General features: G+C 52.9%; 1 protein-coding gene across 3 annotated transcripts in view; it reads left to right on the plus strand.

The window, feature by feature from the left end:
• Window positions 1-3,162: 3,162 nt before the first annotated feature.
• The window catches only part of MRC2 (mannose receptor C-type 2), a 30,188-nt gene continuing 8,934 nt past the window's right edge, over window positions 3,163-24,416 (plus strand). For all 3 annotated transcript variants that reach the window (XM_014261107.2, XM_014261106.2, XM_088067925.1), the window contains exons 1-16: window positions 3,163-3,329; window positions 15,570-15,968; window positions 16,246-16,419; window positions 16,606-16,770; window positions 16,944-17,057; window positions 17,726-17,869; window positions 18,385-18,573; window positions 19,341-19,495; window positions 19,762-19,869; window positions 22,184-22,299; window positions 22,419-22,567; window positions 22,678-22,895; window positions 23,113-23,255; window positions 23,668-23,770; window positions 23,860-23,998; window positions 24,238-24,273. In XM_014261107.2, coding sequence (XP_014116582.2) covers window positions 3,215-3,329; window positions 15,570-15,968; window positions 16,246-16,419; window positions 16,606-16,770; window positions 16,944-17,057; window positions 17,726-17,869; window positions 18,385-18,573; window positions 19,341-19,495; window positions 19,762-19,869; window positions 22,184-22,299; window positions 22,419-22,567; window positions 22,678-22,895; window positions 23,113-23,255; window positions 23,668-23,770; window positions 23,860-23,998; window positions 24,238-24,273 — 2,467 coding nt within the window. In that variant the 5' untranslated portion in view covers window positions 3,163-3,214. The remainder of the gene's footprint in view (window positions 3,330-15,569; window positions 15,969-16,245; window positions 16,420-16,605; window positions 16,771-16,943; window positions 17,058-17,725; window positions 17,870-18,384; window positions 18,574-19,340; window positions 19,496-19,761; window positions 19,870-22,183; window positions 22,300-22,418; window positions 22,568-22,677; window positions 22,896-23,112; window positions 23,256-23,667; window positions 23,771-23,859; window positions 23,999-24,237; window positions 24,274-24,416) is intronic.

Here is a 24,416-nt window from a genome sequence, read left to right on the forward strand (position 1 = left end):
GGTTCCCCACCAAACCCCACATCCCAGCAAGAGTATACCAATCACCCTCGCTGCCTGCAGTGCAAAGCCTGAAGCTTGGAGAGGGAGCTGGACTGGCTGTTCCTGCCTGTCTCCAACAGAGAGAGCAACGTGGCCATTCCCTCCTGCTGCTGTTGCTGCCAGCACGAGGGAGAAGGAGCCAGGAAGACACCAAGACGGCCTCTTCCCCAAGCAGTGACCTCAGTGCACAGCGTCTGCCAGGTGGGTGTTGATCTTGGCCAGACCAGTCCTATTTGGGGCCAAGGTAAGGCCGAGGCAGCGCTGAGCTCTTGGCAGAACCTGGCAGGTGCTGCTGGTCCCCAGCAAAGCAAAGCCCCTGACACCAGAGTCCCCCGACAGTTGCTGCCCACAGGTAGGGCTTTGCTCTTCTGGAGCCCTCAGTCCTGCAGAGAGCCATGGGCTGGGGGGAATACCCTTAGAAGGGCACAACAGAGTAGGATATGCTGCCTTCCCGCTCATACAGTAAATAGACCCTTAGAACCTGCCAGTCCTTAGAAGTGGCCAGACCCTTCCTTCAGAAAATCTGAAGGCTACAGATGCTGTCCACAGGTCCCCAAATAATTTCCTCTAATGCCTCTGGTACAAGCAAACATCAAACATGTCCCATGACAGCCCCAAACTTTGTAAGTCATGGGGTGACTCACTGCCACTGAGCACCCCAGCTCCAAATATGGGGTTTCTCCCCCACCCCTATGGTTGGGTCCCACTCCATGTTGGTGACATATTTTGCAACCTGCTGAGCATCCTGACTGACCTGTTTTCTCCCAAGTGTTCCTGACCAGGTCAGACCTCCAGCCAAAGGTGGGCGAGTGGTTTGGATATATCTCCAGAAATCCTGCAAACTTTCTGCAGGATGACTTTCACTCTTGCCAATGCTGTTTCACCCCATCTCACTGCAGTCCCTCCACTGTGACCACTCCCTACATGGGACGTTGCTTTGGCCAAAACCCAGAATTTATTTTTCCAATTAAATGACAGATACGGATGCTTCAACTGTGGGAATCAGCTACTGACACTGAATATCCCACGTTCTGGGTAATCCTGGGATAAACCCATTGCTCCTAGCCAATCTCCCCAGGCAAGGAGCTCTCCTGAGATTGTGGCCAGAGGTGCAGTTGGCTGTCCCCTGCACAAAGCTATGTACCCTTCTCCTTGTCTGGCAGCAACTCATTAAGGCCAGAGGGGTCAGACAGCCTGGAAATGTCCCAAAGGAAAAATACATTTCCTCCTGATCCACTCTGTCGAGTAGCAACTCAACTGGTACTAAACCAGATTAGGATGAGAGTAGGTAAGGAGTTGTTGGCTTGTGTTGAAGAAATTAATTAAGAAGTCCTATTTATCTGCTAATCACATGCAGCATAGGGGCCTCCAAAACACAGGGTGAACCAGGCCAGGAAGTGGCAATGCTCCATGGGATCCAAAGCCTTTTGACTCTGCTATGTTCCTTCTTTCGGATGGGTTCAACTTCCTTGAAAGGGATGTCAGGTTTGTCTGGGATGGGTGGAGGATCCCATTCACAGGACTTCACAGCCCCATCATGTCCAGCCACTGGTGTCCCAGTGGGTGACATCCCCCTGGAGTTCCAAGTCTCCAAGTTTTCAGAATAGGAACAAGGATCCGGATGATTCCTTCCTCTCCTCTGGGCTTGTTTCGTGTAGCAGCCATGGAGGCCAGCAAGGCCTTTCTCTCAGTGCTGCTGCAATTAAAAAATAATTCCTGCTTTAAAAAAAACAATAGACCAGATGCTGATGTGCTTAATTAGCCCCACCAGAGGGTTTGCATCCCCGAAGTCCATCCTGGCACCAGCCTGAAGGTCCTTCTTGCCTCACTGGGAAACAATGGATTCCTTTATTTTCTGAAGAACAGCCAAACTGTGGCTGGCTCACACCTGTTCCTCAACCCCTCAGGTTTTTGTGCCATCTTGGGGCCAGATCCTGCTCCCTGCTCAAGGGAGCTCTGCCATCAGCTTGGTCTCATCATCACCTCATAATTTGTATGGCAGAGTCTGTGTGTCAAGGACTGACTGTCTGACTTTGAACTGCTCAAATCCCAGAAGAGCGCGATGAGGTGAGGCTTCCAGATCCTCAGGGATGCTCCCACAAGAATGGGCACCATGAGCATCACCCAAATGCACCAAATGGATATAGAAAGCCAGGAATATGCAAACTTCCAGTGTTTTCCATGTATTCTGCCTTCTTTGGATGGCTTTTGGGGCCATAGGCAGTCCTGCTGGAGTGGAGGTGTGAAAATAAAGATTTAAAAGTTCTTTAGAAGTTTTTAAAAGCCTTTTGTGTTCAGATCCTGGATGTGGGATATACCTACACTGGATATTGTGGATGTTCTTTGTCCCATGCTCTCGGCAGAGCACCAGAGCTGCACCAGCACCCCACGGCTGGAGGGACTGGGCTTGTAACGGAAGGTGCAGTGAGCCGTGTCCAACTTCAGCATCCACAGTCGGACTGGGAGTTGCCCAGCTCCGTGCCACAGGGGTCGATAGAGAAGAATCCAGCTGGGCTGGCTGTGCTTGGGATGAGATAACTTTGCCGGGCACCCAGAGGTGCAGCAAGCAACGATGTGTGGTGGGAGCTCACGGCAGCCACTGGCTGCTCTCCCCGACGAGGTGGGATCCCAGGCTGAGGACCCGCAGCGAGACCCGACGCGGGACTGGCGGCACCGCGGGCATCACCCCCACACCCTCCGGCCCGTACCGGGGCATCGCGACCACCCGTGGTGTGGAGAGGACTGCGTGGGGTACTCTGCTGGGGGAGCCAGCCATCTCCCGACGTCTGCAGGGATGCCCTGGCCAGGCTGGGCTTCGCTTCTGCCACTCCCCCGCTTCACCCCCGGACCCCCTGCCCCAGCGATGCGCTGCAGCGGGCGGAGCCCCCCCAGGCTCGGGCCGCGCCCCGCTCTCTCGCCGCCGCTGGGCCGGGCCCCTATCTGCTGACGCAGTGTCTGAACCCGGCGCGCACGCTTCGAGTTTTTTCTTATTTTGTAACATTTTTTCCCCCCCTTCTTTCCCTCCCCCTCCCGCTCTCGTCCCTCCTCCTCCTCCTCCTCCTCCTCCTCCTCCTCCTCCTCCTCCTCCCCCTTCTCTCCCCCCCCCCTCCCCCCACCCGGGCCCGGCAGGAGCGGCAGGAGGGGCCCGAGCGGAGCGGAGCGGGCAGCGCCGGGGATGGGACGCGGCTCAGCGGGACCGCGGCTCGTCTGCTCCCCCCTGTGCCCCCCCCTCCGCGGCCCCCTGTGCTGCCTCCTCGGGCTCCAGCTGGTGCTCGGCGCTGCGCACCCAGGTGGGACCGCGCTTTCCCTCCCTCCACTTTTCCGAGTTTTCTTGTCGGAGGGAGAAGGGGGGGCGAGGAGCCAAACCACATCGAGGAGCCAAACCAGGGCTGGGGGACCCCCCTAGCCAGGCTTCCCGGGGAGGGGGCGGCGGGACCCCGGTTGGGGCGCGCAGGGTGGGGGGAGGCCGGCTCGCTCTAACGCGGATTACATCGCTGTGGCTTATTTCCTCGCGGAGTGTTTTATTTGCTTTTACTACGGTTTGTTTTGCTCCCTCCCTCTCGGGTCGCGGTGCCTTCTAAAGCATTTTGTTTTCTCCAGTTTGGTCGCGCCGTGTTTTCTTCCCGTTCCGCCGCGTTTTCACTCCCTTTTATCACTCAACTCGCCGCGCCAAGTGGCCACGCAGCGCCGGCCAAGGCCGGCGGAAACGCTTCCCCAGCCGCGGAGGGGGGGCCAGGGCCGGGGGGGCGGCCGCCGGCCCTCTGCGCTCCGCAGCCCCGCTCCGGCCCTTTGTCTCTCCGGGGAGGGCAGTTCGCGGAGCGAGAGGTCGGGAAGGGGCCGAAGGGGTTTGTTGGAACTTGCCGCCCTCTCCCATCTTGACCCTCTCCACACTCCCGACGTGTTAATCTTATGAAAAAGTGTCTCCCGGGATCGGTGCCCGAGTGGGTATTTGCAAACTTTTTTTTCCTAGTAACCCCTCACAATGAAGTCAACGGGTTGTATTTTATCTTTTTTTAACCTTCCATGAGCCGGACACTGGAGGCTCCTCTGCACGGCCCCTGAAATTGCCGTTTGAGACCCTTTTTATCCCAGGATAGTCTATCTTAGAACTAAGGAACTGCTTTTGGGGCGTCTTTGAATTATTTTGGCCGTATTGATGAAACCGTGAACTTTCAAAAAAAAGAAAAATTGGCTACTTTTTTAATTGCCTGAAAATAACAACTGCAAGCCCTTGGCCTATTTTATCAGAGAACATTTAGCAAATCCAAAGCAGATTTGGAAGTGGCAGCATAGGAACACACTGATCCCCAGCCCCAACCTCCCCTTATCCCTTTGCTTTCCCCTCTCCCCCACTGTCTCCAGTTTGACAGTGCCTGGGGCTGAGCTGCCTTGCTTAAGGGGCAGACATGGGGTCATGGACATGATGACTGTGGGCAGCAATCCCATGGCAAGCAAGGGCTCAGTTCTGGGATCAGAGGAAAAACTGCTTGGCTGTGAGATGGAGAAAGTAGGAAGCAATGAGAAAGGAGACCGCTGTACCCTGGGGCATTTGGAAGAGCGGTCAGGGTTTGCTGCTGTTGGTAAGAGTCTCAGCTGGACTTTCCACAGATGAATTCCTGTTAGATCTCCCCATAATTTACTTGAGGGCCATGAATTCCTCCTTCTGTGGGCTTTAAGGAGGTTATTTAATTTCAGCAAGGTTTTGCTACTTTACAGGATGATTCTGGCTGTTTCATCCCAAAAAATGTCAGTGAGATCCAGGTCTGGTGATTCAGAGGACAGAGGCACCTCTGTCCCAGCTGTGGGGCGGGAGCATGGTGGTAGCCCAACCCCATGCTGGGCATGGGTGAGGAACAAGGCAGCTTTCAGCAGCTGCCAGCCCGCAGAGCTGTGTCACTTGTGCCTTGCTGGTGCTGCCTCAGCTCTTTCTCCTCCCCATCTCCACTTCAGCTGCTCCTGCCCTGCATCAGTCGTGGTTTGGACCCATGGATGAAGGGGGCAGGGGATGGTGCCAGTGGAGGTGCTACATCTAAGATCCCCCAGCACCGGGCTGGTTTGGAGCTCAGAGAGGATCCTCACTGGGAGTCTGGGATCAGGATGGAATAGTCCCCAGAGTTCCTTGTTTCCAAGGACACTTTCAGTGGGGGCCAGCCCAGCAGACAAGCATTGATTCCCCTGGGGAACTCTTGCTTGCATGAGAGGAAACCCTCACCTCTGGGAAAGACAGAAAGTGGAGCAGAGCTCTTGGCAGGAGGTCTGGGGCTCCTTGCTGGGATATCTCCTCCAGCTGACCCATCTGTGCAGCATTATGTGGTCACATATGCCTTTCCAGGGAAATTGAGGCAGCAGCTCCCATCCTGCCATGGCTGCAGGCAGGACAAGGTCCTTGTCTCAACGACAGGACTTGGTGCTGGATCAACTTCCCATCTATCCACTGCTCAGTGTAGGTCCTGCCATGTCAGCTGTGCGGCAAGAGAGAACACAAAAGGGACCTGGAAAGAATTTACAGCCTGCAGAGCAAACAGAGCAGCCTCTGCATTAATTTCTTCCCCCCCACCCCCATTTTCCCCTTCCTAATGGAAATAGCTTGTTGCGTGTCATGTATCTCAATCTTCTATGGACTGTTTGGGAGCAGGAAAAAGGGTCAGAGGTGTTAACTTTGCTGCTAAGCCTGGCGGGGCACAAGGGACAGTGGAGACCTCACCTCCCCACTATCTCTGCAGCCACAGCAGCCACCGAGGTGTGGCAGCAGGGCTGGGGATAGTGCTTTTGCAAGCATGACAAGAGTGAAAAGAGATTTAATTTAACCTTCCATGCAAAACTGTCCCCTTCCCCTAAAGCCACCCAGCTGGTGTGGGGACCCCAGGAGGTTTCCCATAGGAAGGTGCTCCTTGCCAGTATGTCCAAAGGCATTTTCAGGCATGAGGTCTTGGTGGTGGTTAAAGCCATGTTGCAAATTTTTCTCTCTGGCTTAATTTTCTCTCTGGATGGATTTTGCACCTTTCCCTGCAGGCAGAGGCACTCTCCTTAAGTATTACTTCCTTAAGTATTACTTCCTTAAGTATTTTCCAAATAAACATTTTGCCCCAAATCAAAGCAAATGTGTGCTGAGGGTGTTATCATCCCTCTGTACTAAATAATTTTTTCCAGATAATAAATCCATCAGAAGGGGCTCTGGTCTCATTGCCTCGGTGGGCACTTGGAGCAGGGAAGGGAAGGATTTAGTCCAGCTCTGCCAGAGGTCCCAGTGTTACCCACTGGATCATCATGCCCTGCTCAGCTCTATGAATGCAGCTGGATGTTGGGTGGGAGTGAGAGTGGTGGCAGCCTTCCTACCCACTTCAGCCCATCCTAACCCAGTATTTCCTGAAGGATTGTTTAAGCAATTTGTAAAATTTGGTTCTTCACGTGCAGTGAAGAGCAGGATTTTAATTAATCTGAACTGTGCACAGCTCGCAGAGCATCGACATTTTTCTCATTCCTAAGATTGCTTGGAGCCCAAAAGAGACCCATACAGATGCTCTTGTTCTTAAAGAACCCATTGCAATTTCTTAAGGATTAGAAAATTATTAGTGGGTTGACTTGCAAATTCTTGGGAGCACTCTTTAGTCTGGGAGCAAAGGTTTAACTGTTAGAGGAGGCACAGTGTATTTTCCAATATCATCTTCATCCCACTGCTCAGTCCTGCACTGCACCTCATGCTGTCACAATAGGGACACATATAGGATTTTCCATGTGAAACAGCCTTGTTTGCAGGATGGTGCAGAGGTGAAATGGACAGATTGAGCTTTTCCCATTTGTTCACCTGAATCCAGACACGGCAATTTCAGGCTCTGTAATAATAAACAATTACCCCAGTAATGCCTGGTCTAAGAGTGATGGGCATGAGGCAGGTGAAGGGCACCTGGTAGGAAGCTTCATGGTAAATATAATTTTAATTTAAAAATGTATATATATATATGTGGGACACCAAAGGCTGTCCCTGGTAGTGTGAATGTTCTTGGGTTTGGTGAATAAGGGGGGGGGTGGTGGTTCCTGTTTCAGAGACAGTGATACCACTGCTCAGGGAAATAACATTAGGACTGGTACTGGAGAAACAAAGAAGGAGAAATCTATGGATCTTTCATCATTTTGAGTTTCTTTAGTAGTTTTGAAAAATTTGGTAAGTCTTCAGCCAACTTTGCTGGAAGCACCTTGTCTACAGGGACATGTCAGGTCACATCACACCACTGGCCAGTTTGCTGGCCAGGGGGTCTGGGGTGCTGGTGGGTGGGGGAATGGGGACAGTCAGAGGATCTGGGGCCAAAATAGTGCTCAGGGATGAGTATTTGGACACTGTGTCATGGGAGAGAGCCTTTGCCTCTCCCACTGTGCTCTTGGTGGGTCCATTGCACTCCTCCATTGCAGCTGGAGCCCATTCAGTGGTGTTGTGGTTTTAAAGCAGTAACTAAAAAAAATTACTTATTTCTTGCTATGAGATATGGATTAGAACAAGAGCAAAACGTACTTAAAACTTGCAAAACAGGCTTAAAACTTAAAAGGAATAAAGAAAGTTTATTAACAAGACTACAAGAACAAAAAAACACCAGAACAAACTTCCAGAAAACCCTTTTATCTCTTACTAAACCATTCTCTTGTACATGTGACTACATAGAGACAAAAGCTTTGGAACTTTGGTGTTTAAAACAGACCCAATTCCTGCTAGAGTCTTTTCATCGGTCTTTGTAGAGAAACAGAAGTCTCTTTCTGCTAATCTATGGAGTTTCTCACAAGAAAACTATTTCTGTTATAGCTTTCTATTTTTCTGATGCCAGCTGCCTGAGAATCTGTCATCAGTTCACTCCTCCCATTTCACATCACTCTGAGGTGTCTATGGGTCTGAGGAGTCTAGGGATGTCATTTTAAGGATGAGTTATTCAAAGGCAAAAGTTCTCTTCATCTGTCTCTGTGAGCTTCTCTGGAAAACAGTTTTCTCATTGCCCCCCAAGGCTTCAAATCTTCGCTTCACTCTGTTCCAGCAATTCACTGTATCACAATTACTCTACTTTTTACTCAAAATCCACACTTTGAACACTCCATTCCTCCCAATATACTCTGTCATGAATTAAAGGAGTTTTTTTCAAGACCTTATTGTCCATCTCCATAGCTTTAACAGAAAAATATTTCAGCTTATAAAGCATCTCCTTATTCTCTACCTTTTCTGAAGCTTCTTTTCTTTACTGTCTCTGATAGTTTATAAAGTCTCTTTACATGTTGTTTACTCTCTCTTTCTCTCTCTGGTAAAAAGGATTAATCTGCAAGTCTTATCTGGGTAATGAAAGAGTTAAAATCTTGCCCAGGCTTTGTAGCTGGTTCTGTGATCTCTGCCGGAGCAGCGGCTGGAGCTGTCTGCGATGGAAGATTCTTCATGGCTGCTCTGGAGAGTGTGGTCACTGTCTCAGCCCGCCGCAGCTCAAGAGCTTTTTCTTTCTTTCCTCGGCAGTCTGTGGTGAATTCAGTCCCAGCAAAAGCTGCAGCCGAGCCAGGGACCAGCCTGGCCCGGCCAGAGCCCGGGGCAAGCCCCGCAGGCCCCATCTCCCGGCCGGGAGCCGCGGCAGGCCCAGCCCAGCCCCTGCCCGGGCCGCATGGGCTGGGCCGGGGACGGGAAGCCAGCTGGAGCTCTGTTACCTTTCACAGCCAGGAAACCAAGAGACAAAGAAATTCCCAGCCTTAGGGCTTAAGGTGGTGTTCACAGCTTGATCTCACTTTTCAATGGTCAAAACTGCTGTCAGTTCTTAGAAATGACCGATAATTGGTCAGGAGGAAAGACTCCCATCAGTCACCAGCAGTTTCAACTTCCTTAGCTCTCAAAACTATCTTAAAGGTAAAGTCACCCCATGACAAGTGGGGGTGCTGCCTTCATCTGTGTGCATTCCTGGGGAGTCAGAGCCTCTGGATGAATGCAGCTGCTGCAGGGCTGGAGCCTGGGCCAAGTCTAGGGAGAAATTGGGGAAAATTTCCATTTTTCTATGCTTTGCTCGGTACCAGAGGGCAGATTCTGGGGCTCTTGTATCCCTTGTGGCCACTGCTGTGGTGAGTCCCTTGGGCTGCCCAGGGACAAGCATCCCTTCTGGAATGCATTCATTTGTCTGTGTCCCAGGCAGGATTCTGGGAGAATGGGCTTCTTAATGTCTGCAGAGAGGCTGAAGTGAAGTATGTGGCCCCCTTCCAAAACCTTTATGAGACAACAGGAGTGAGCAGGGTGGTAGGGAGCCATCATCGTCGCAGCCAAGTAAGGAGCTCATCTCATATAGCCCCCACCATATAAACAGCAGCTTCTCTCTGGCTGCTGGGGCAGGCAAGAGGAGTTTCTCAGCTCCAAGCGTACATCCTGCTGCTCCACATCCCAAACCAGACTATCGGAAGCTTCACTTTCTTCTTTGTAGCAAGAGGTCCTTAACTCCCTGAGGTCTGTTTATAAAAAACAAAACAACCATCCCCTTTTATTCTGGAGAGTGGCTTGGAGCACCCAGAGCTGCTTCTGGTAAGTCTGGCCCCAGCTGAGCCTCAGGGTTGTGTTGTGCTGGATGAGTATGTGGGATGTTGGGCATCATTGCTCATTTGCTACAAATCTCTAATTTAGGAGCATCAGGGGTGGGGGTTGTGTCTGCTCTCAGCTCTGCAGCAGACCGCATCAGTGCAGCAGACCCAGACGTGCCCTGGGGCTGCCAGTATGGTTGCATTTCCTTCCCTTTTATTTTTTTTTAGTCTGAAGTTCTTCTCTAAGGAGCTGCATAGAGTTGCTAATGCCAAAACCAGCTGGGGGGGAGGTAGAGCGGTGACCTCCTTCCTGCAGGCTGGGAATGCTCTTGTATTGTGTGATCACTGGCAGCAGGGATGCTCTAGCTCTGCTGTTGGGAGCTCCCATGGACACAGCTGATGCTTTTATCACTGTTTCCCACTTCCAGCCCACAGAAAGATGCACAGGCTCCTTTGGGGCAAAAATTGGTGCTCTTCATGGCAATGGCAATGCTTTTTGCTCTTCTCCACACCAAGACCGTAAGGATGGCATCAGCCATGCCTGGACTGACTGCTGGAGCTGGGCTTTTATGGGAACTTCTCTCCAGGAAGGGGATTTTCCTCCAGAGGAATAATTTGACCAGTAATATGAAATTCAAGGTGGAGTTGGGGCTTTTCTGTGACCCTGCTGCATCCTTTAGCAGAGCTGGCTGGGCATGGTCAGGAGGGCAGTCCTGGGGTCCTGCCCTCCCAAATATCACTGGAAGGTGAGTGGTCAGGCTGGTCTCTCCCCCTTTCAGAAGTTCTCTCTCCTCCTCAGGGCCATGCAGCCTGAGCCCAGTTGAGGCTTTGTCAGATGAAACTTTCCTGTGTTCCATGAGCAACAATTTTTGGTTCTTTGTGGAGTCCCAAAATGGCTTGGGTTGAAAGGGTCCTTAAAGACCATCTCCTTCCACCCCCTGCCATGGGCAGGGACACCTTCCACTATCCCAGGCTGCTCCAAGCCCCATCCAACCTGGCCTTGGACATTCCCAGGGACGGGACAGCCTCAGCTTCTCTGAGCAACTTGTGCCAGAGGCACTCCACCCTCACAGGGAAGAATTTCTTCCCAGTATGCCATCTAACCCTGCCCTCCTCCAGCTTAAAGCCACTGTTCTGTCACTCCAGGCCCTTGTCCAAAGTCCCTGTCCAGCTCCTTTGAGCCCCTTTAGGCACTGGAAAGGACTCTAAGGTCTCACTGGAGACTTCTCCAGGCTGAACATCCCCAGCTCTCCCTGTCTGCATTTTTTTTGGTCATCTTTTTCTATGTTTTTTTTTTAATTTCAGGGGGATTTTTCTTCTCTGTTGCTCATCTTTCCCTCATACTTGGTGCCTCCCCACCCTGTTTATCGTGAATGAATTCCCATTTCCTGTCATTTTTCACCCACTGGTGCCGTGTGGGTTTCAGAGTTACTGCTTACCCTTGGGCTGCAAAGATGGTGGTTTGGAGTAGGTGGCTTGGAACTGCTGTGCCCTGTTTGCTGGCAGGTGAGACACATTACATGAGGAGATTCAGGCTGAAACAGGGATTCCTTTCTGCACCGTGCGAGTGAAAGGTGGGTTTCTTGCTGCAAGACATTACAGGTAAAACTTTTTCCTGGGCTCACAAACCCAAATGAAAGCATTAGCACAGGAGGCTGCAGCCCCTGAGGGAGCTCATGAGTCTTGGAGCTCCAATGGAGCCCCTGTTTGCTGGCATGGCTGGGGCACCTTGTGGGCTTAAAGGCTTTGCTGCCTTTACCAGATGGTTTGGAGCAAACAGTGTATCTGCAGCACAGGAACCTCTGAGAAGGATCATCCCTGTGGCTCCAGGGGTGCTCACCCTCCTGCACAAGCAACTTGGAGCTGTGTTTTTTGGGACATCCCACATAAAGGGAAACCTTGAGTGAGAACAAGGGCAGGGAGCACTTTCGCTAGGGCAACTGCAGGACAGGGCTGAGTTCCAGAGGTTTGCGAGGGGCTCTGGCATCACATGGTGCCATAATCGCCCTCACAGAGGAGCTAAGTAGGTGGCAGGGGCTAAGGGCTGGCAGGGATCTGGTAACAGAGCCTCAGTGCTGACATGCTGGGGATGGCATTTGCTTTCAGCCATTTGCATTTGCAGCAGAGCCCTGGAGTTGCCCCAGTCCAGGATGACTGGGACTGGGGTCCAGCTGTAGCTTCAGTCCTTTCTTGAATTTGCTTCCTGCATTTGTTGCTGGTGATGGGAGGGTGACAAATGCAATGGAGAAGGGATGCTCTGGGTGTCTGTTGTGGGTGGCTGAGCTGAAATGTGCTTGGGGCGGGGAGGTGCGAAGGATGCCCATCCATGTTGTGCTGCAGGGCTTTCTCTGTCTACTGTTCCTGTGGCCTCTCTCATCCGGTGCTGCCCACAGTCCCCAAAACTGCTGGTTGTGAAGCTTTCCATATTTGCTTGGGGGTGGTAAAGCTGTTGTGGGAAGGGTTGAGTTCCTTCAGTTCAGGTTTTCTGCTGGCCAAGAACTTGCTTTTTTTGATTAAGAAAAAGAACCTTGAGCCAGCACAGGGTGTAAAAGCTCCCTTGAGCTCAAAAGCTCAAGCCTCAAAAGATGGCAACTTCTCCATCCCTGCAGTGTTCAATCACCAGTGCCAAGGCAAATTTCTCCCACGCTACTTGGGCATGAGCAGCCCAGTATTTCCCAAGTGGGAGAGGAGAGTGTTTCTGCTGGCAGAGACAGTGTCCTGCTTTCAGTCCTAGCTCCCTCCGTGCCCACCATCACACCACCTTGTATCACCAGCTACTTTCTGTGATCCCACCAGTTGGCTGAAGGCAGCATCCCAGTGGCTGCATGGCTGGGACAAGACACAATCCTTGATGGAAGTGTATGGGATTTTGCTTTGCTTTCACAAGTCCTCCACAGAGGAGGAGCAGGACCAGGATGTGTTGGGTTAGAGCTGACCCTGCTCAAAAGTGGGAGGACGCAGGAGGGAGAAACAGAGCATGCTAATCCCAGCCCTGGTTTAATTTTGGTGATTCCAAAGAATCCAGAGCAGAGCATCCAGCAGGATTGTGTTTTCCAGTGCTCTTTGTCCTGTGCCAGAGGACAGCTCCTCTTTGGGAAGAATCTGTTGTTGGGTTTCCATAACTGGGGGTGATTGGAAAGCTCTGCCTGTGTGATTTCAGGTCCACAGGTGGGTGGGTACCAAAACCTGAGGAACATCTCTGAAAGGAGTCAGCCATAGCTGTGCCATGGCTACTGAGGGCAATGCAGGAGAGCGGGCCCTGGAAAGGATGGGGACATTTCCAGTCCCTCTGGGATCCTCCTCTAGAGCAGCCTCCTGCGAGGATTTGGTTTACTCTGTGGAATACCAGCTTGGGAAAAGGGATTCATTGATCCAAACTTGTTTCCTCCCTCACAACTCCACATCTGTCCTGGGGTCAGGAATACTGAATGCTCCTTTCAGTGCCCAGGAGCCTATCCAAGCACCACAGCCAATATAATGGACACCATGGACCCAGTCAACCCCAAATTCCATAGAAATAAGGGAAAGAAAGGTGTATTTTTGGTGAAGCACAGCTTTGCTGCCTTGTGTTGAGCTCATGCAGGTCACCCCCCAACTCCTTCCCAGCAGTGCACAGCAAGCAGTTTTGCACAGCAGTTTTGCTGGAAGAGCTGGGGGGATGGCATGGCTGAGCTGGTGCTGGAGCTTTCCCATTCCTCCATGGCCCAGCAGACTCTGGGGACTCACAATGCGTGGCCTCTCCTGCCTTTTTCGAGCCAAGGGACTGAGCTGCTTGCAGCATGCAGGGGCTGTCCAAATCCCATAGCCTATAATTTCCTGCCTCTAGCTCTTCTCTTTTTAGAGTAAAATGGTATTTTGTGCTTCTCTGGCCCTGGGCCTGCCCCCTCCAGTCTGGATGGCTTCCTTGAACATGGTGCCACTGCAGGGCCACCGGTGAGTGTGGTGCTGCCAGCCCCAGCATGGCACTGAACACCCTGGCACCGATTCTTGAGCTACTCCTGGTCTTTTCCAACCTGATTTTAATTTTTTCTTGCAAAACAGGGTTCACAGGTAACAGTGAAGGGTGTCCTGTTGCTCATGCTCCCTGTGGTGATGCTCATGGTAGAGCAGCTTTTTCTCTTCTAAGGAGCAAAGCACTGGTGTTTGGCCCCTTGCAGAGGAGCCACTCTGGCATCAGATTGTGCCCCTGGGAGGTCTCATCTTGCTCCAGTGGGTCACAGCTACATACCCAAACCTGCTTAAAGACCCCCATATATCTGGTCCTGGAGGGGCTGCACTGTCCTCACTGTAGGCAGGAGGGGGAGAGCAATGGGCTGGGTGTGGCATGGGTGGTGCTGGCATGGGGAGAAGGTGTTTGGTGGGGGATGAGCTGGTCTCCCACTGTCCAGGTCGGGAGCAGGCCAGCTCCAACTGGAGAAACACCAGCATCAGCTTGAGGAACCTGAGCTTCAGCCAGCCAGAATCAGCCCTGTCTAGATTTTTGCTTATTTTCTCACTTGCCATGGTTTTTAAAATACTTTCAGTGAAATGAAATGTTTCCCTTAAATTAAATAAAGCCCTGCAAACAGGCTTCACTTCTGTTTATTTGACATAATGAAATAAATGTCATCTGGGCTGGGGAAGGGGCCTCTGATATAATTTCTGTCCCAGAGCTAGGTCAATGCTAGAACTCCCAGAAGAAATGGGAATGTCTGTCTTCCTCCACTTCTTTTTCTCTTTCATGCATAGGACAGAGAAGTTCTGTGAGCCAAGATGTTTGTTGCTTGAATGTGCCAGAGCTGCCTGTAACAACAGAGCTGGGGCAGGGTGAGGAAAGTAGGAAAGGGGAAGTAGGAAATGAAAACCTTTTCAGCCCAAAACATTCATACAATGGCAAAAAACCAAAGCAAACCAAAGCCAAATATAATGGGGTCTGTGAGTTCACTTGGACTTCTGGTGAATGTTTGTGGTGGAAAAAATGGGATGTTTTATAACAAAAAAAGAACAACAAAAGTGGTGATGTTGATGTGGTGCTTTGGGAAGATTCTTGCTGGGCTGTTGGGGCAAGAAGAGACAGTGAGAAGCCCTGAGGTAGCTTTTCAGCTCAGAAACATTAATTTGAAGAAATAAAGTGTCTTTTAAACATGACACATCAGCTGGAGCAGCGTGTCCCAGCATAATTTCTGGGTTCTGGGATTTACTGGTTTATACAGGTTTTGGGATAAAGTCATAGGGTGGGGTGGTCCCAGTGATGCTGGGGGTTAGGGAATTTCCTTGGGGATGCATGTCTGGCCCGTGGCAGCAGGCAGGATTGTGGAACATGTGTGGATTTCGGATTGATCTCGGCCTGTCTTCCTTCAACGGGCTGTACCTCTGTCTGCTGGTAATGATTCTCCTTACTTTGCTTCCACCTCCCGGTTCCTGGGCTGGGATTCCAAAGGGTCCTGACATGACATTTTGTATCTGCTGGGGCTGGGGCTGTGCAGGCATTTTCCTTCACAGGTTGGGAGACCTTCCCCAGCAGTTCCTGTTTGCTCCGCAGTTTTTAGCAGGTCACCAAATGCACATAGCAGTGACAGATGCGCTGTTTCCCTGCTCTGTTTTTCTCCACCTGGAACAGATGGATGGAGCTGAAGCCACTGGCTTCTCCAGTGCTGGCATCATTGCAATGCCTGGGAATGCTGCAGCCAAGTGCTGCCCATGTCAGTCTTGAACAGCTCTAACGTTACAGTTAGAAAGGGTGAGCACTTCGTGCTAGTTCCAAGCCACCCTTGGTGATACCACGCTTGATACAGACACCCACCCATGTCATTCTGCCCAGAGCCCACCACTGGGGATGGGCACTGGGGCAAACCCTGAGTCAGTGCTGAAGGGAAGTGGTGGTCCCCAGCATCCCAGGTGCTGTACTCAGGGATACTTGCCAAAATTTGTTTTGCACAGAGCCAGGATGTTCTGTCAGGGCTCAGGACCATGCATGGTACATACTGAATCCCCAATGATGCTTTTACCCTTTCCATTTGTTCTCTCCCCAGATTCCAAAGTTTTTCTTATCTACAACACTGGCGCACAGGACTGCCTGGAGGCCAAGGACTCGCTGGTGCGACTGGCCAAGGGCTGCAATGCCAGTGCCCCAGCCCAGCAGTGGAAATGGGTCTCCCGAAATCGCCTCTTCAGTGTAGGGGCCATGCAGTGCCTGGGGGTGTCATGGCATGGGGCCAACACCACGGCGGGGTTGCACCTCTTGGCCACCTATGAGTGTGACCGCGAGTCAGTCAACATGCGCTGGAGCTGCCGTGGGCTCGGGGAGCAGCTCTCGCAGCATCTAGGTGCCCGCTTGGGCAATTCTTCCCTGGACAGGGGGGATCAGGTGCATGGCTCACAGTGGAGGACATATGGCACCGAGGAGGATCTGTGCTCCATGCCCTACTCTGGTAACGCTTCCTTGGGCATTATTGTTATCCTGTATCCCAGACCAGCCCCAAAACATGAGTTGAGGCGCTGTGGTGCTACAGCAATTGGGTTCTGCCTGGGAAGCTCAGTCCCACCTTGCTGGGGCTACAGAACCAGGCAGGATCAGGGCGATGGGGAGTGGGAAACCACTGGGTGCCCCATAACCACCCACACTGGGCCAACCCGCACCCCTCACCCCAGATCTCTCTCCAGTCCCTGTAGACGTATCCTCAAGCAAGGGCTCCTCTTTTCCCTCAGAGATTTACACCATCCAGGGCAATTCACATGGGAAGCCCTGCACCATCCCCTTCAAGTATGACAACCAGTGGTTTCACGAGTGCACCAGCACGGGGCGAGAGGATGGGCACCTCTGGTGTGCCACCACCCAGGACTATGGCAAGGACGAGCGGTGGGGCTTCTGCCCCATAAAGAGTAAGTAGGGGGACACATCCCATGGGAAAAAGCAAAAACTCCATGCCAATCCCTCTTGGGGACTTCCAGGCTTCTCCTTTCCCCCTGCAAGCAGTGCTGCCAGAGCAGCAAGTTATTGGCATTTACTGGGTAATTGGGAGGGTGTTTGTGTCTGGTGTTGGGTGCTCACCATGCTCATCCCCACAGGCAATGACTGTGAGACCTTCTGGGACAAGGACCACCTCACGAACAGCTGCTACCAGTTCAACTTCCAGTCAACACTGTCGTGGCGGGAAGCCTGGAACAGCTGTGAGCAGCAAGGGGCTAACCTGCTGAGCATCACAGAGATCCATGAGCAGACCTACATCAATGGTGAGATTCTGTCAGCCTGGCTGTGCACTCCTCATGTGGGGCAGAGCTGATGGCACTGTGGGCATTGCCGCTGCCAGTTTGCTCCGCCTGCCCCAGGTTTGGGGGGATGACAAGCTGGGGACTGAGCTGGGCTAGAGGGACTGATTCTACCCCTCTGGCTGTGTTGGCTCCAGGTCTGTTGACTGGATACAGCTCCACGCTCTGGATTGGGCTGAATGACCTGGATATCAATGGAGGCTGGCAGTGGTCAGACAACTCGCCCCTCAAGTACCTCAACTGGGAGAGTGGTAAGACAGGGGAAGTTGTGGTGGTGATGGGGCCTGAGGAACACTGTGACCACTAGAGATGGCCCCATGGCAGGGGAGGTGGTTCGGGCTGCTGCAGGGTATCCCCTTGCTGCGTGGGGACAGAGAGCCCCAGGGGCCTGTGTAACAGCCTGGGACATCTGTGGAGCTAGAGCAGGGATACAGGGTGCTAAGGGGGAATTGGTCCTCTGCAAACACTTGTTGACCCTGTGGATAACCTGGGTTGGCTTTCCTTGTTTGGTGGGTTGCTGCATCCCTGCTTATTGCTGGAGTGTGGCTGAGGAATGGTCCCCAGCTGCAGACACCCATCCCTAACCCCGGTACTCAGAGGGAAGAGGGCCCATTGGTCATGCCTTGCACTTGGGGGAATATAGTTATACCCTCAAAGGAGGTTTGAGGACAGGTGGGAGCAGTTCAGGTCTGGTACTTTGACCCCCTGACTGCTATCAACATTTCCAGGTAAAACAGTGACCTTTAGGTTCTGACGCATTGAGGCACTATAAATAATCCTGGACATGCTGGGGCCATGTCTTCATCATGCAAAATAACAAAATTAAAGGGGTTTTACTGGTGTTGAAACAAGGAGAGCTGCATTGATGGCTCTTCCCTGGCTTCTCAGTAGCATGTTCCCTCCTTATCCCACTCTCCAGACCAGCCTGACAACCCCAGTGAGGAGAACTGCGGGGTGATTCGCACTGAGTCATCTGGGGGATGGCAGAACCGCGACTGTGGCATCGCCCTCCCCTACGTCTGCAAGAAGAAGCCCAATGCCACAACTGACCCCTTCCTGACAGGTGAGCAGGGGATGACCAGAATTGGGAATGGGCAGCTCTGTAACCCGTCTAGGCATGCTCCCACTCCAGCATGGTCAGGGGATGCTGCCTGACAGGTGCCCATTGTGTTCTCAGCTTGCTGGTGTCCTAGGTGTGCAGAGCAGGGCTTGAGCTCCCTAGATTTAGGAAAAGTCATCCCCAAGGAACATTTCCAAGAAGTGCTTGGTGCCATTCCAGGTTTGGTGATAATGGAGGGATGGAGAGCAACAGGTCCCTGTGGTCCCCAGAGGAGGGGATGCTCTCTGCTCTGCTCTGCCCTCATTTCTCTGCGGTCAGAAGGGATTTTTTTTTTTGTCCCTGGAGCTCAGAAGCCACCATTCCCACACCTTGCACTGCTTGTTATATTTTGGCCGTGGCTTTCCCACCGTGGCTTTGGCTTGGTCTGCTGAGGACCCACAGGACTCCAGTCCTTTCCCTGCCAAGGAGAGGGCTGGATAGCTGGGCATGAGCCCTCAGGCTACCTTGTGTCCTGCCAGACTCATGGTCAGAAGTGAAGGTGGACTGTGAGCCCAGCTGGCAGCCCTTCCAGTCCAACTGCTACCGGCTGGTAGGAGAGAAGAAGAGCTGGCAGGAGGCAAAGAAGACCTGCCTGCGGAGTGGGGGTGATCTGGTCAGCATCCACACCTTCTCTGAGCTGGAATTTGTCACCAAGGAGATCAAGCAAGGTAAGGAGGAGCTTGCTGTGCCAGCAGCCCCTTTCCTGTCTTATGGTTCATGGAAAACTCCCTGGATGTACTGGAGGCTGCAGAGCTGACTTTGTGGTTGTGCAGGGAGTGGAGGTCCCAGGCTGGGAGTTGCTGTGTTCCTTGGAGGACCCCATAATCTTGGTGCATCCTCCATCCAACAAATCTAAAAGCTGTTCTGCAGCCTACAGTGTGCTGAGTCAAAACTACACAGCTGCAGCTGGGAGTGGTGCTGTTCTCAGCTGGTTAATGTAGGAAAAGATGGGAGAAAAATTCCTGCTGGACTTGCTGGAGGAGGCCAGCAAGGAGGTATAGGAGACTGGAGGAAGGAGAGGAAGTAGTTCTGCCCCTAGGCTGGGAGCAAACTGGGATGTGCTGGAAAGGAATGCTTGAAAACTATTAGTTCACTGGACCTGAACCTGTAGGCTTTTACTCCCATACTGCTAGCCCCACTCTGAAAGCTGCAGGCAGATGTCCCTGTGTTTCCCACTCTGGGGGTGCATGTCCTTGTATTTCCCACCCTGGGAGTCCATCCTTTGCAGACAGGACCTGCCCTGACCTGTCCTGTCCTGTCCTGTCCTGTCCTGCCCACTGACACAAGGAGATCAGGGCTGAGCCCTGAGTGGGTTTTGGCAGATGATGTGCAGAGAACAGTCTCTGACTCTCATGAGGGCTGAGGTCACCAGGGGATTCTGCACAGGGTCAGCCAGGAGGAGTGAATTTTACTCCCTCCCTTTCTGTCCTGACAGATGTGGAGGAGCTCTGGATTGGCCTAAATGACCTGAAACTGCAGATGAACTTCGAGTGGTCAGATGGGACACCTGTGAGATTCACATACTGGCACCCCTTCGAGCCCAACAACTTCCGTGACAGCCTGGAGGACTGTGTGACCATCTGGGGACCAGTGAGAAGCTGGATGGGATGGGGGGGGTTATCCTGCACCTCTGCAGGGAGCATCGCAGTATCCTCATTGTTGAGGAAGGCATTCCTCGGGAGTGTCTCCAGCTGGGTTCAACCTAGTTCATCTGAGTCATTGGGATGAGAGGAATCCATCTCATCATCCTTGGGTATTTGGTGTAGGGAAGGAAAGTCTTTGCACCCAAGATAGGGGTGGGGACATTCCCCAGGCTGTCAGACAGGCTCATTGCCACTCCTCCTCCCACCCTGCAGGAAGGGAGGTGGAATGACAGCCCCTGCAACCAGACCCTGCCATCCATCTGCAAAAAGCCTGGTCGGGTGAGCCAGGAGAAGGAGGAGGAAGACCATGGATGCCGAAAGGTGAGGGGCACCTGGGGTGGCAGTGGCTCTGGCTGCTCCACATCTCTGCATGGTGCTCGAGGCTTCACCTTTCCTTGAAACCATTTTGGGGAGCTCCAGTGAGCAGCACCGAGAGCAGCTGGTCTGTGCCTGAGAGCTGCTGAGCTGAAGCTTTCTGGGCCTGCTGAGCCCCTCACTGCCATGGTGGAGGAGTCCATGGGAAGAAATTGGGACACAAAGCACATATGTTTGTGCATTGTCCAAGATCCTCCCTATCAGACAGCTTTGGCTACCAGCAGGGATGTTAATTTTTCCCCCCTTACCTCTCTTTGTGCCAAAATACAGGAGCACATGGGAGCCTGGCAGGATGGAAGTGCCTGCCAGCCCTATGCTTTGACATGATGGCAGGTTTCCTCCGGGCAGGGCATAAGCATTCTGGGGACACCAAACCAGTGGATTCTCACTCAGCCCATGCCCTGCCTCAGTTTCCCCAGCTGCCACATGGGGCTGAAGCCACCCCGTTCCCACGCTTGCTGGGAAGTGGCTTTTGTGGTTCTCTGCAAAGCCTCCAAGCACTGAGTCTGGCAGCACTGTGGCTCTTCAAACTCTCACAGCCTTTCAGAGCTGGCCAATGTTCTTGGAACCTGACTAGCAGGCAGCTGCTCCAGGCCAGCTCCCAGAAGTGCTGCTGGGCTCTTCCTGTATCCTTGCCCCATTTCCAGCAGCTGCTTGGCTCTGCCAGAGCTTGAGGGAGCACAGCAGCTAGGAAAGCTGCCATGCAGTGCCAGATTTAGGCCTGGCAGGCTGCCAGATATAGCTGGAAGTGCCCCAGTGTCTGCAGGTGCTGGAGATGAGACATTTGGTAGCAAAGTTCTGATACCACATATCTCTGTGTCCCCAAAGCACTCCTGGAGTCTCCGTATGCAGATTTAACTCCCTCCTGGCTCTCCAGCCACAGTCTTATCCTGACCCTGGGTGCCCAGCAGACATGCACTGGCAAACAAACTGTGAGGGACAAATGAACCAATGAACCAATGCAAGGGACAAATGAAGCAAGAACCATCCTTCCTCTACTTACTCATTCTCAATGAGGACTTTTGCCACCCAGAGGCAGAAGCTGGTGGAGAGGAAGCACATCTTGCTCAGGGGTTTGGTCCTATCCACTCCAGCCTCTCTGCTGGTTTTTCATGGTGGCCTTGCTGGTTTTTCCTCCCCTTTAAAAATTTCCTTTATGTTAGGAACAGCCTTAAAGGAAGCAATGAAAGATAGAGGTTTGGGCAATGGGAAAGGCAGATCAGGAGAGGGATGTGAGGGCATACTTAGGAATTAGATGCTGGAGGAAATAGATGGGGTTGGGGATCCTGTTCTGGTCTTCTTTTGGATAACAGGGACTTGCTGTAGTGCTCAGTGTGTGGGAGTGCACGCTCTTATTAGGGTATTAAGGGTGCTGCGGCTGGTGCTGGCTGGGGACATTGCACTGACCCAGGGCAGGCCCCTTTCTTGGCTGCTCAGTTGCATCCATGCTGTTTCAGAGGAACCCAGCTTATGGGTCTGTGCCTGGATTTGCCAGCTTTGGAGAAAGGCTGTAGGAGCAGGAACTTTGGGAAAAAAGTGGGATTTGCTGTTGTTTTAATTTCCCAAAGCTGCTTTCCTGCTTCCCTCCCCACTATGCTGATGACACTTCCTCTGGCATGTGCCCCCCACTATCTTTCCAGTGCCCAGGGGACCCAGCAGTAGAACCCTAGTGATGCTTCCCCTTCCAGGGGGTCCCTGAGCCTGGGGCCACTTGGCTCCATGGCTGAGCCACTTTACCCTTGTGAAGGATGTGTGTACCCTCTTGCAGATGAGCCCCCATGTCCCTCCCCACTTTGCCACCACCACTGCCAGCCCCAGGGCCACCCTGCTCCCTGCTCTGGCAGAAAACAGTCACTGTTGTGTCTCCAACCCCAGAGAGACTCCAACATCAACAAGGCAGGAGATTAAAGCTGGCTGCAGTGGTGCTCGCTTTGGATTCAGCCCTGCAGTGTAAAGAGTAGGATTGTGTTCCCCTGCCTGCACCCTGGCCAGGAATGGACGCTAGCAGGGACAGCTGTTTCCCCAGCTTTGAAGCTGCCTGGGTGCTTTCCCTGTAGCCATGTCCTCTGAGGCCAGGGGCTTGTTAGAGCTCAAAGCTGAGCGGGATCAAGCTGGGGTAGCTGGGGGCAGGAAACCTCCCAGGAGAAGGCAGAGGCAGTGGTAGGGAACTTGGGATGTTGCTCGTGCCCTGGGATTGCTCCTATCCTTCGGGGGAGGTCCAGGTGGACAGTGCTGGATGATCCCTGTCACCCATCCCCAGGGCTGGAAGTGGCACAGTCCGTCCTGCTTTTGGCTGGGTGAGGATCGTGTCCTCTACAGCGACGCTCGCAAGACGTGCTCTGACTACAGCTCCACGCTGGTTACCATCACCAACAGGTCAGTGCCATGCCAGTGGTGGTGGGTTTGCCCCTAAACAAGCCCTGCAAGGTGGAGAGTGACTTCCAAAGGCTGGAGCATCATGGTCAGGCTGCATCGCCCACTTGCTGTCCCTCCAGGTTCGAGCAGGCATATGTGAGCAGCCTCATCTATGGCTGGGATGGGGAGTATTTTTGGACAGCTCTGCAGGACATCAATGGTACAGGTGCCTTCCACTGGCTGAGCGGTGATGAGGTGATGTACACTCACTGGAACCGCAACCAGCCCGGTAAGGGATGGGGGTGGGATGTGGACTTCCCCTTTATGGAGGGCGGGGCTGGCACTGCCCCCCAGCACAGTCCAACCCTAAGGCTGGCATCTCCCCTGTGAGCGCTCCAGGTTACAACAAGGGTGGCTGCGTGGCCTTGGCCACCGGCAGCTCCATGGGGCTGTGGGAGGTGAAGAACTGCAGCACCTTCAAGGCCAAGTACATCTGTCGGCAGAACTTGGGCACCCCAGTCAATCCTGAACTGCCCGGTCCTTTCCCTACACCCAGCATTACTGCCGCCTGTCCCCCAGGATGGAGCTCCGACCCCAAACTCCGTCACTGCTACAAGGTGAAGGGGGGTTGGATAGGTTGGTGTGGGGATACACGTGCCTCCCCAGTGCAGGGGAATGAAGGGGAACATTTTGGTGCTTGCAGGAGGCACCCTACAACCCTGGCTGGGGCTGGATGGCAGCACTGTGCCCTGGGATGTGGCTGCCTGTGGGTGGGAACAGTGCTCTGCTCCTGTTCTGCTGCTGAGCCCATCCATGCTGTGGGTTCTTTCCCAGATATTCAACTTCGAAAAGCTGCAAGAAAAGAAGACGTGGATCGCTGCGCAGGAATTCTGCCAGGATCTGGGGGCTCAGCTGCTCAGCCTAGGCAGCTATGAGGAGGAGCACTTTATCACCAACACCCTCAACAAGATTTTTGGGTGAGAGGCTGGTGGCATTGGTGTGTGTCCCACTGCCAGAGTGTGCTTGCCACAAGCCCACAGCCCTCTTGGTGCTCTGGCACATGTGGATGGATGGATGGATGGATGGATCTCTGTGAACACAGACTGGTGTACAGAAGGTGCATCAATTGGCGTGGCTGATGTGGGAGATGTGCAGGAAGTTCAGTGTAATCTGGGGATGGAGCTTGGGTTTAAAGCGACTCCAGCCCTGACACAGGATGCCTGTTATCCTAGTACCTAACTTCAAGTATGTGGGGATGTCAGGCTTTGAAAACAGAAACAGAAAAAACTCTGATTATAAATTTGTATTTATATATATATATTAAATAAATATGAACCCCTGTGGTTTGAAGGGGGTCATGTAGTCACCTGTTGCTCTGGCTCCCCATAGGGAGTCAGAACCAGAGCTTCACGAGCAGCACTGGTTCTGGATCGGCCTGAACCGGCGGGACCCTGCTGGGGACCTGAGCTGGAGGTGGAGCGATGGGCTGGGGGTGAGTCCGGGGCAGCATTTGGGTTCTGGGAGGGACAAATCTGGTGCTTGTGGAAATGCCCAACACTGCCCATCTCTCTCAACCCCCAGTTTTTCTACCACAACTTTGACCGCAGTAACTATGATGACGATGACATACGGAGCTGTGCAGTGCTGGATCTGGCCTCCCTGCAGTGGATGCCTATGCAGTGTGAAGCCCAGCTGGACTGGATCTGCAAACTGCCCAAAGGTAACTGGCAAAGGGGTCCCCAAACCCATCAGCTATGACTGACCTGGAGGAGTGTGGGCTGTGGGGTGGTGGAATCCTTGGGAGGAGGGAGGGTGATTCCTAAATCAGGCACTGGGAAAGGTGCTGTCATTTTTGGGGGAATTCAGGAGGGGCATCCTGCCATTGTAGTCCATGTATGGTTTGCAGAGAAGCATCCCAGTCTGCACCCCACTGACAACTTCTTCTTGCCCTTTCTCCAGGTGCTGATGTGAAGGAGCCAGAGATCACAACCCAAGGTGTGTTGGCCACAGCTTTTGGCACAGTCACAGACTATTCTAAATTGGACAGGACCCACAATGACCACTGAGTCCAGCTCCTGGCCCTGCACCCCAGCAGTCCCACCCTGATTGCTTTAGAGTGTTGTCCAAATGCTCCTTGA

The sequence above is a fragment of the Pseudopodoces humilis genome, chromosome 29 (assembly GCF_049639895.1).
Source record: "Pseudopodoces humilis isolate 2021_Gansu_Grassland_sample_001 chromosome 29, ASM4963989v1, whole genome shotgun sequence".
In the NCBI taxonomy this organism is placed as follows: domain Eukaryota; kingdom Metazoa; phylum Chordata; class Aves; order Passeriformes; family Paridae; genus Pseudopodoces; species Pseudopodoces humilis.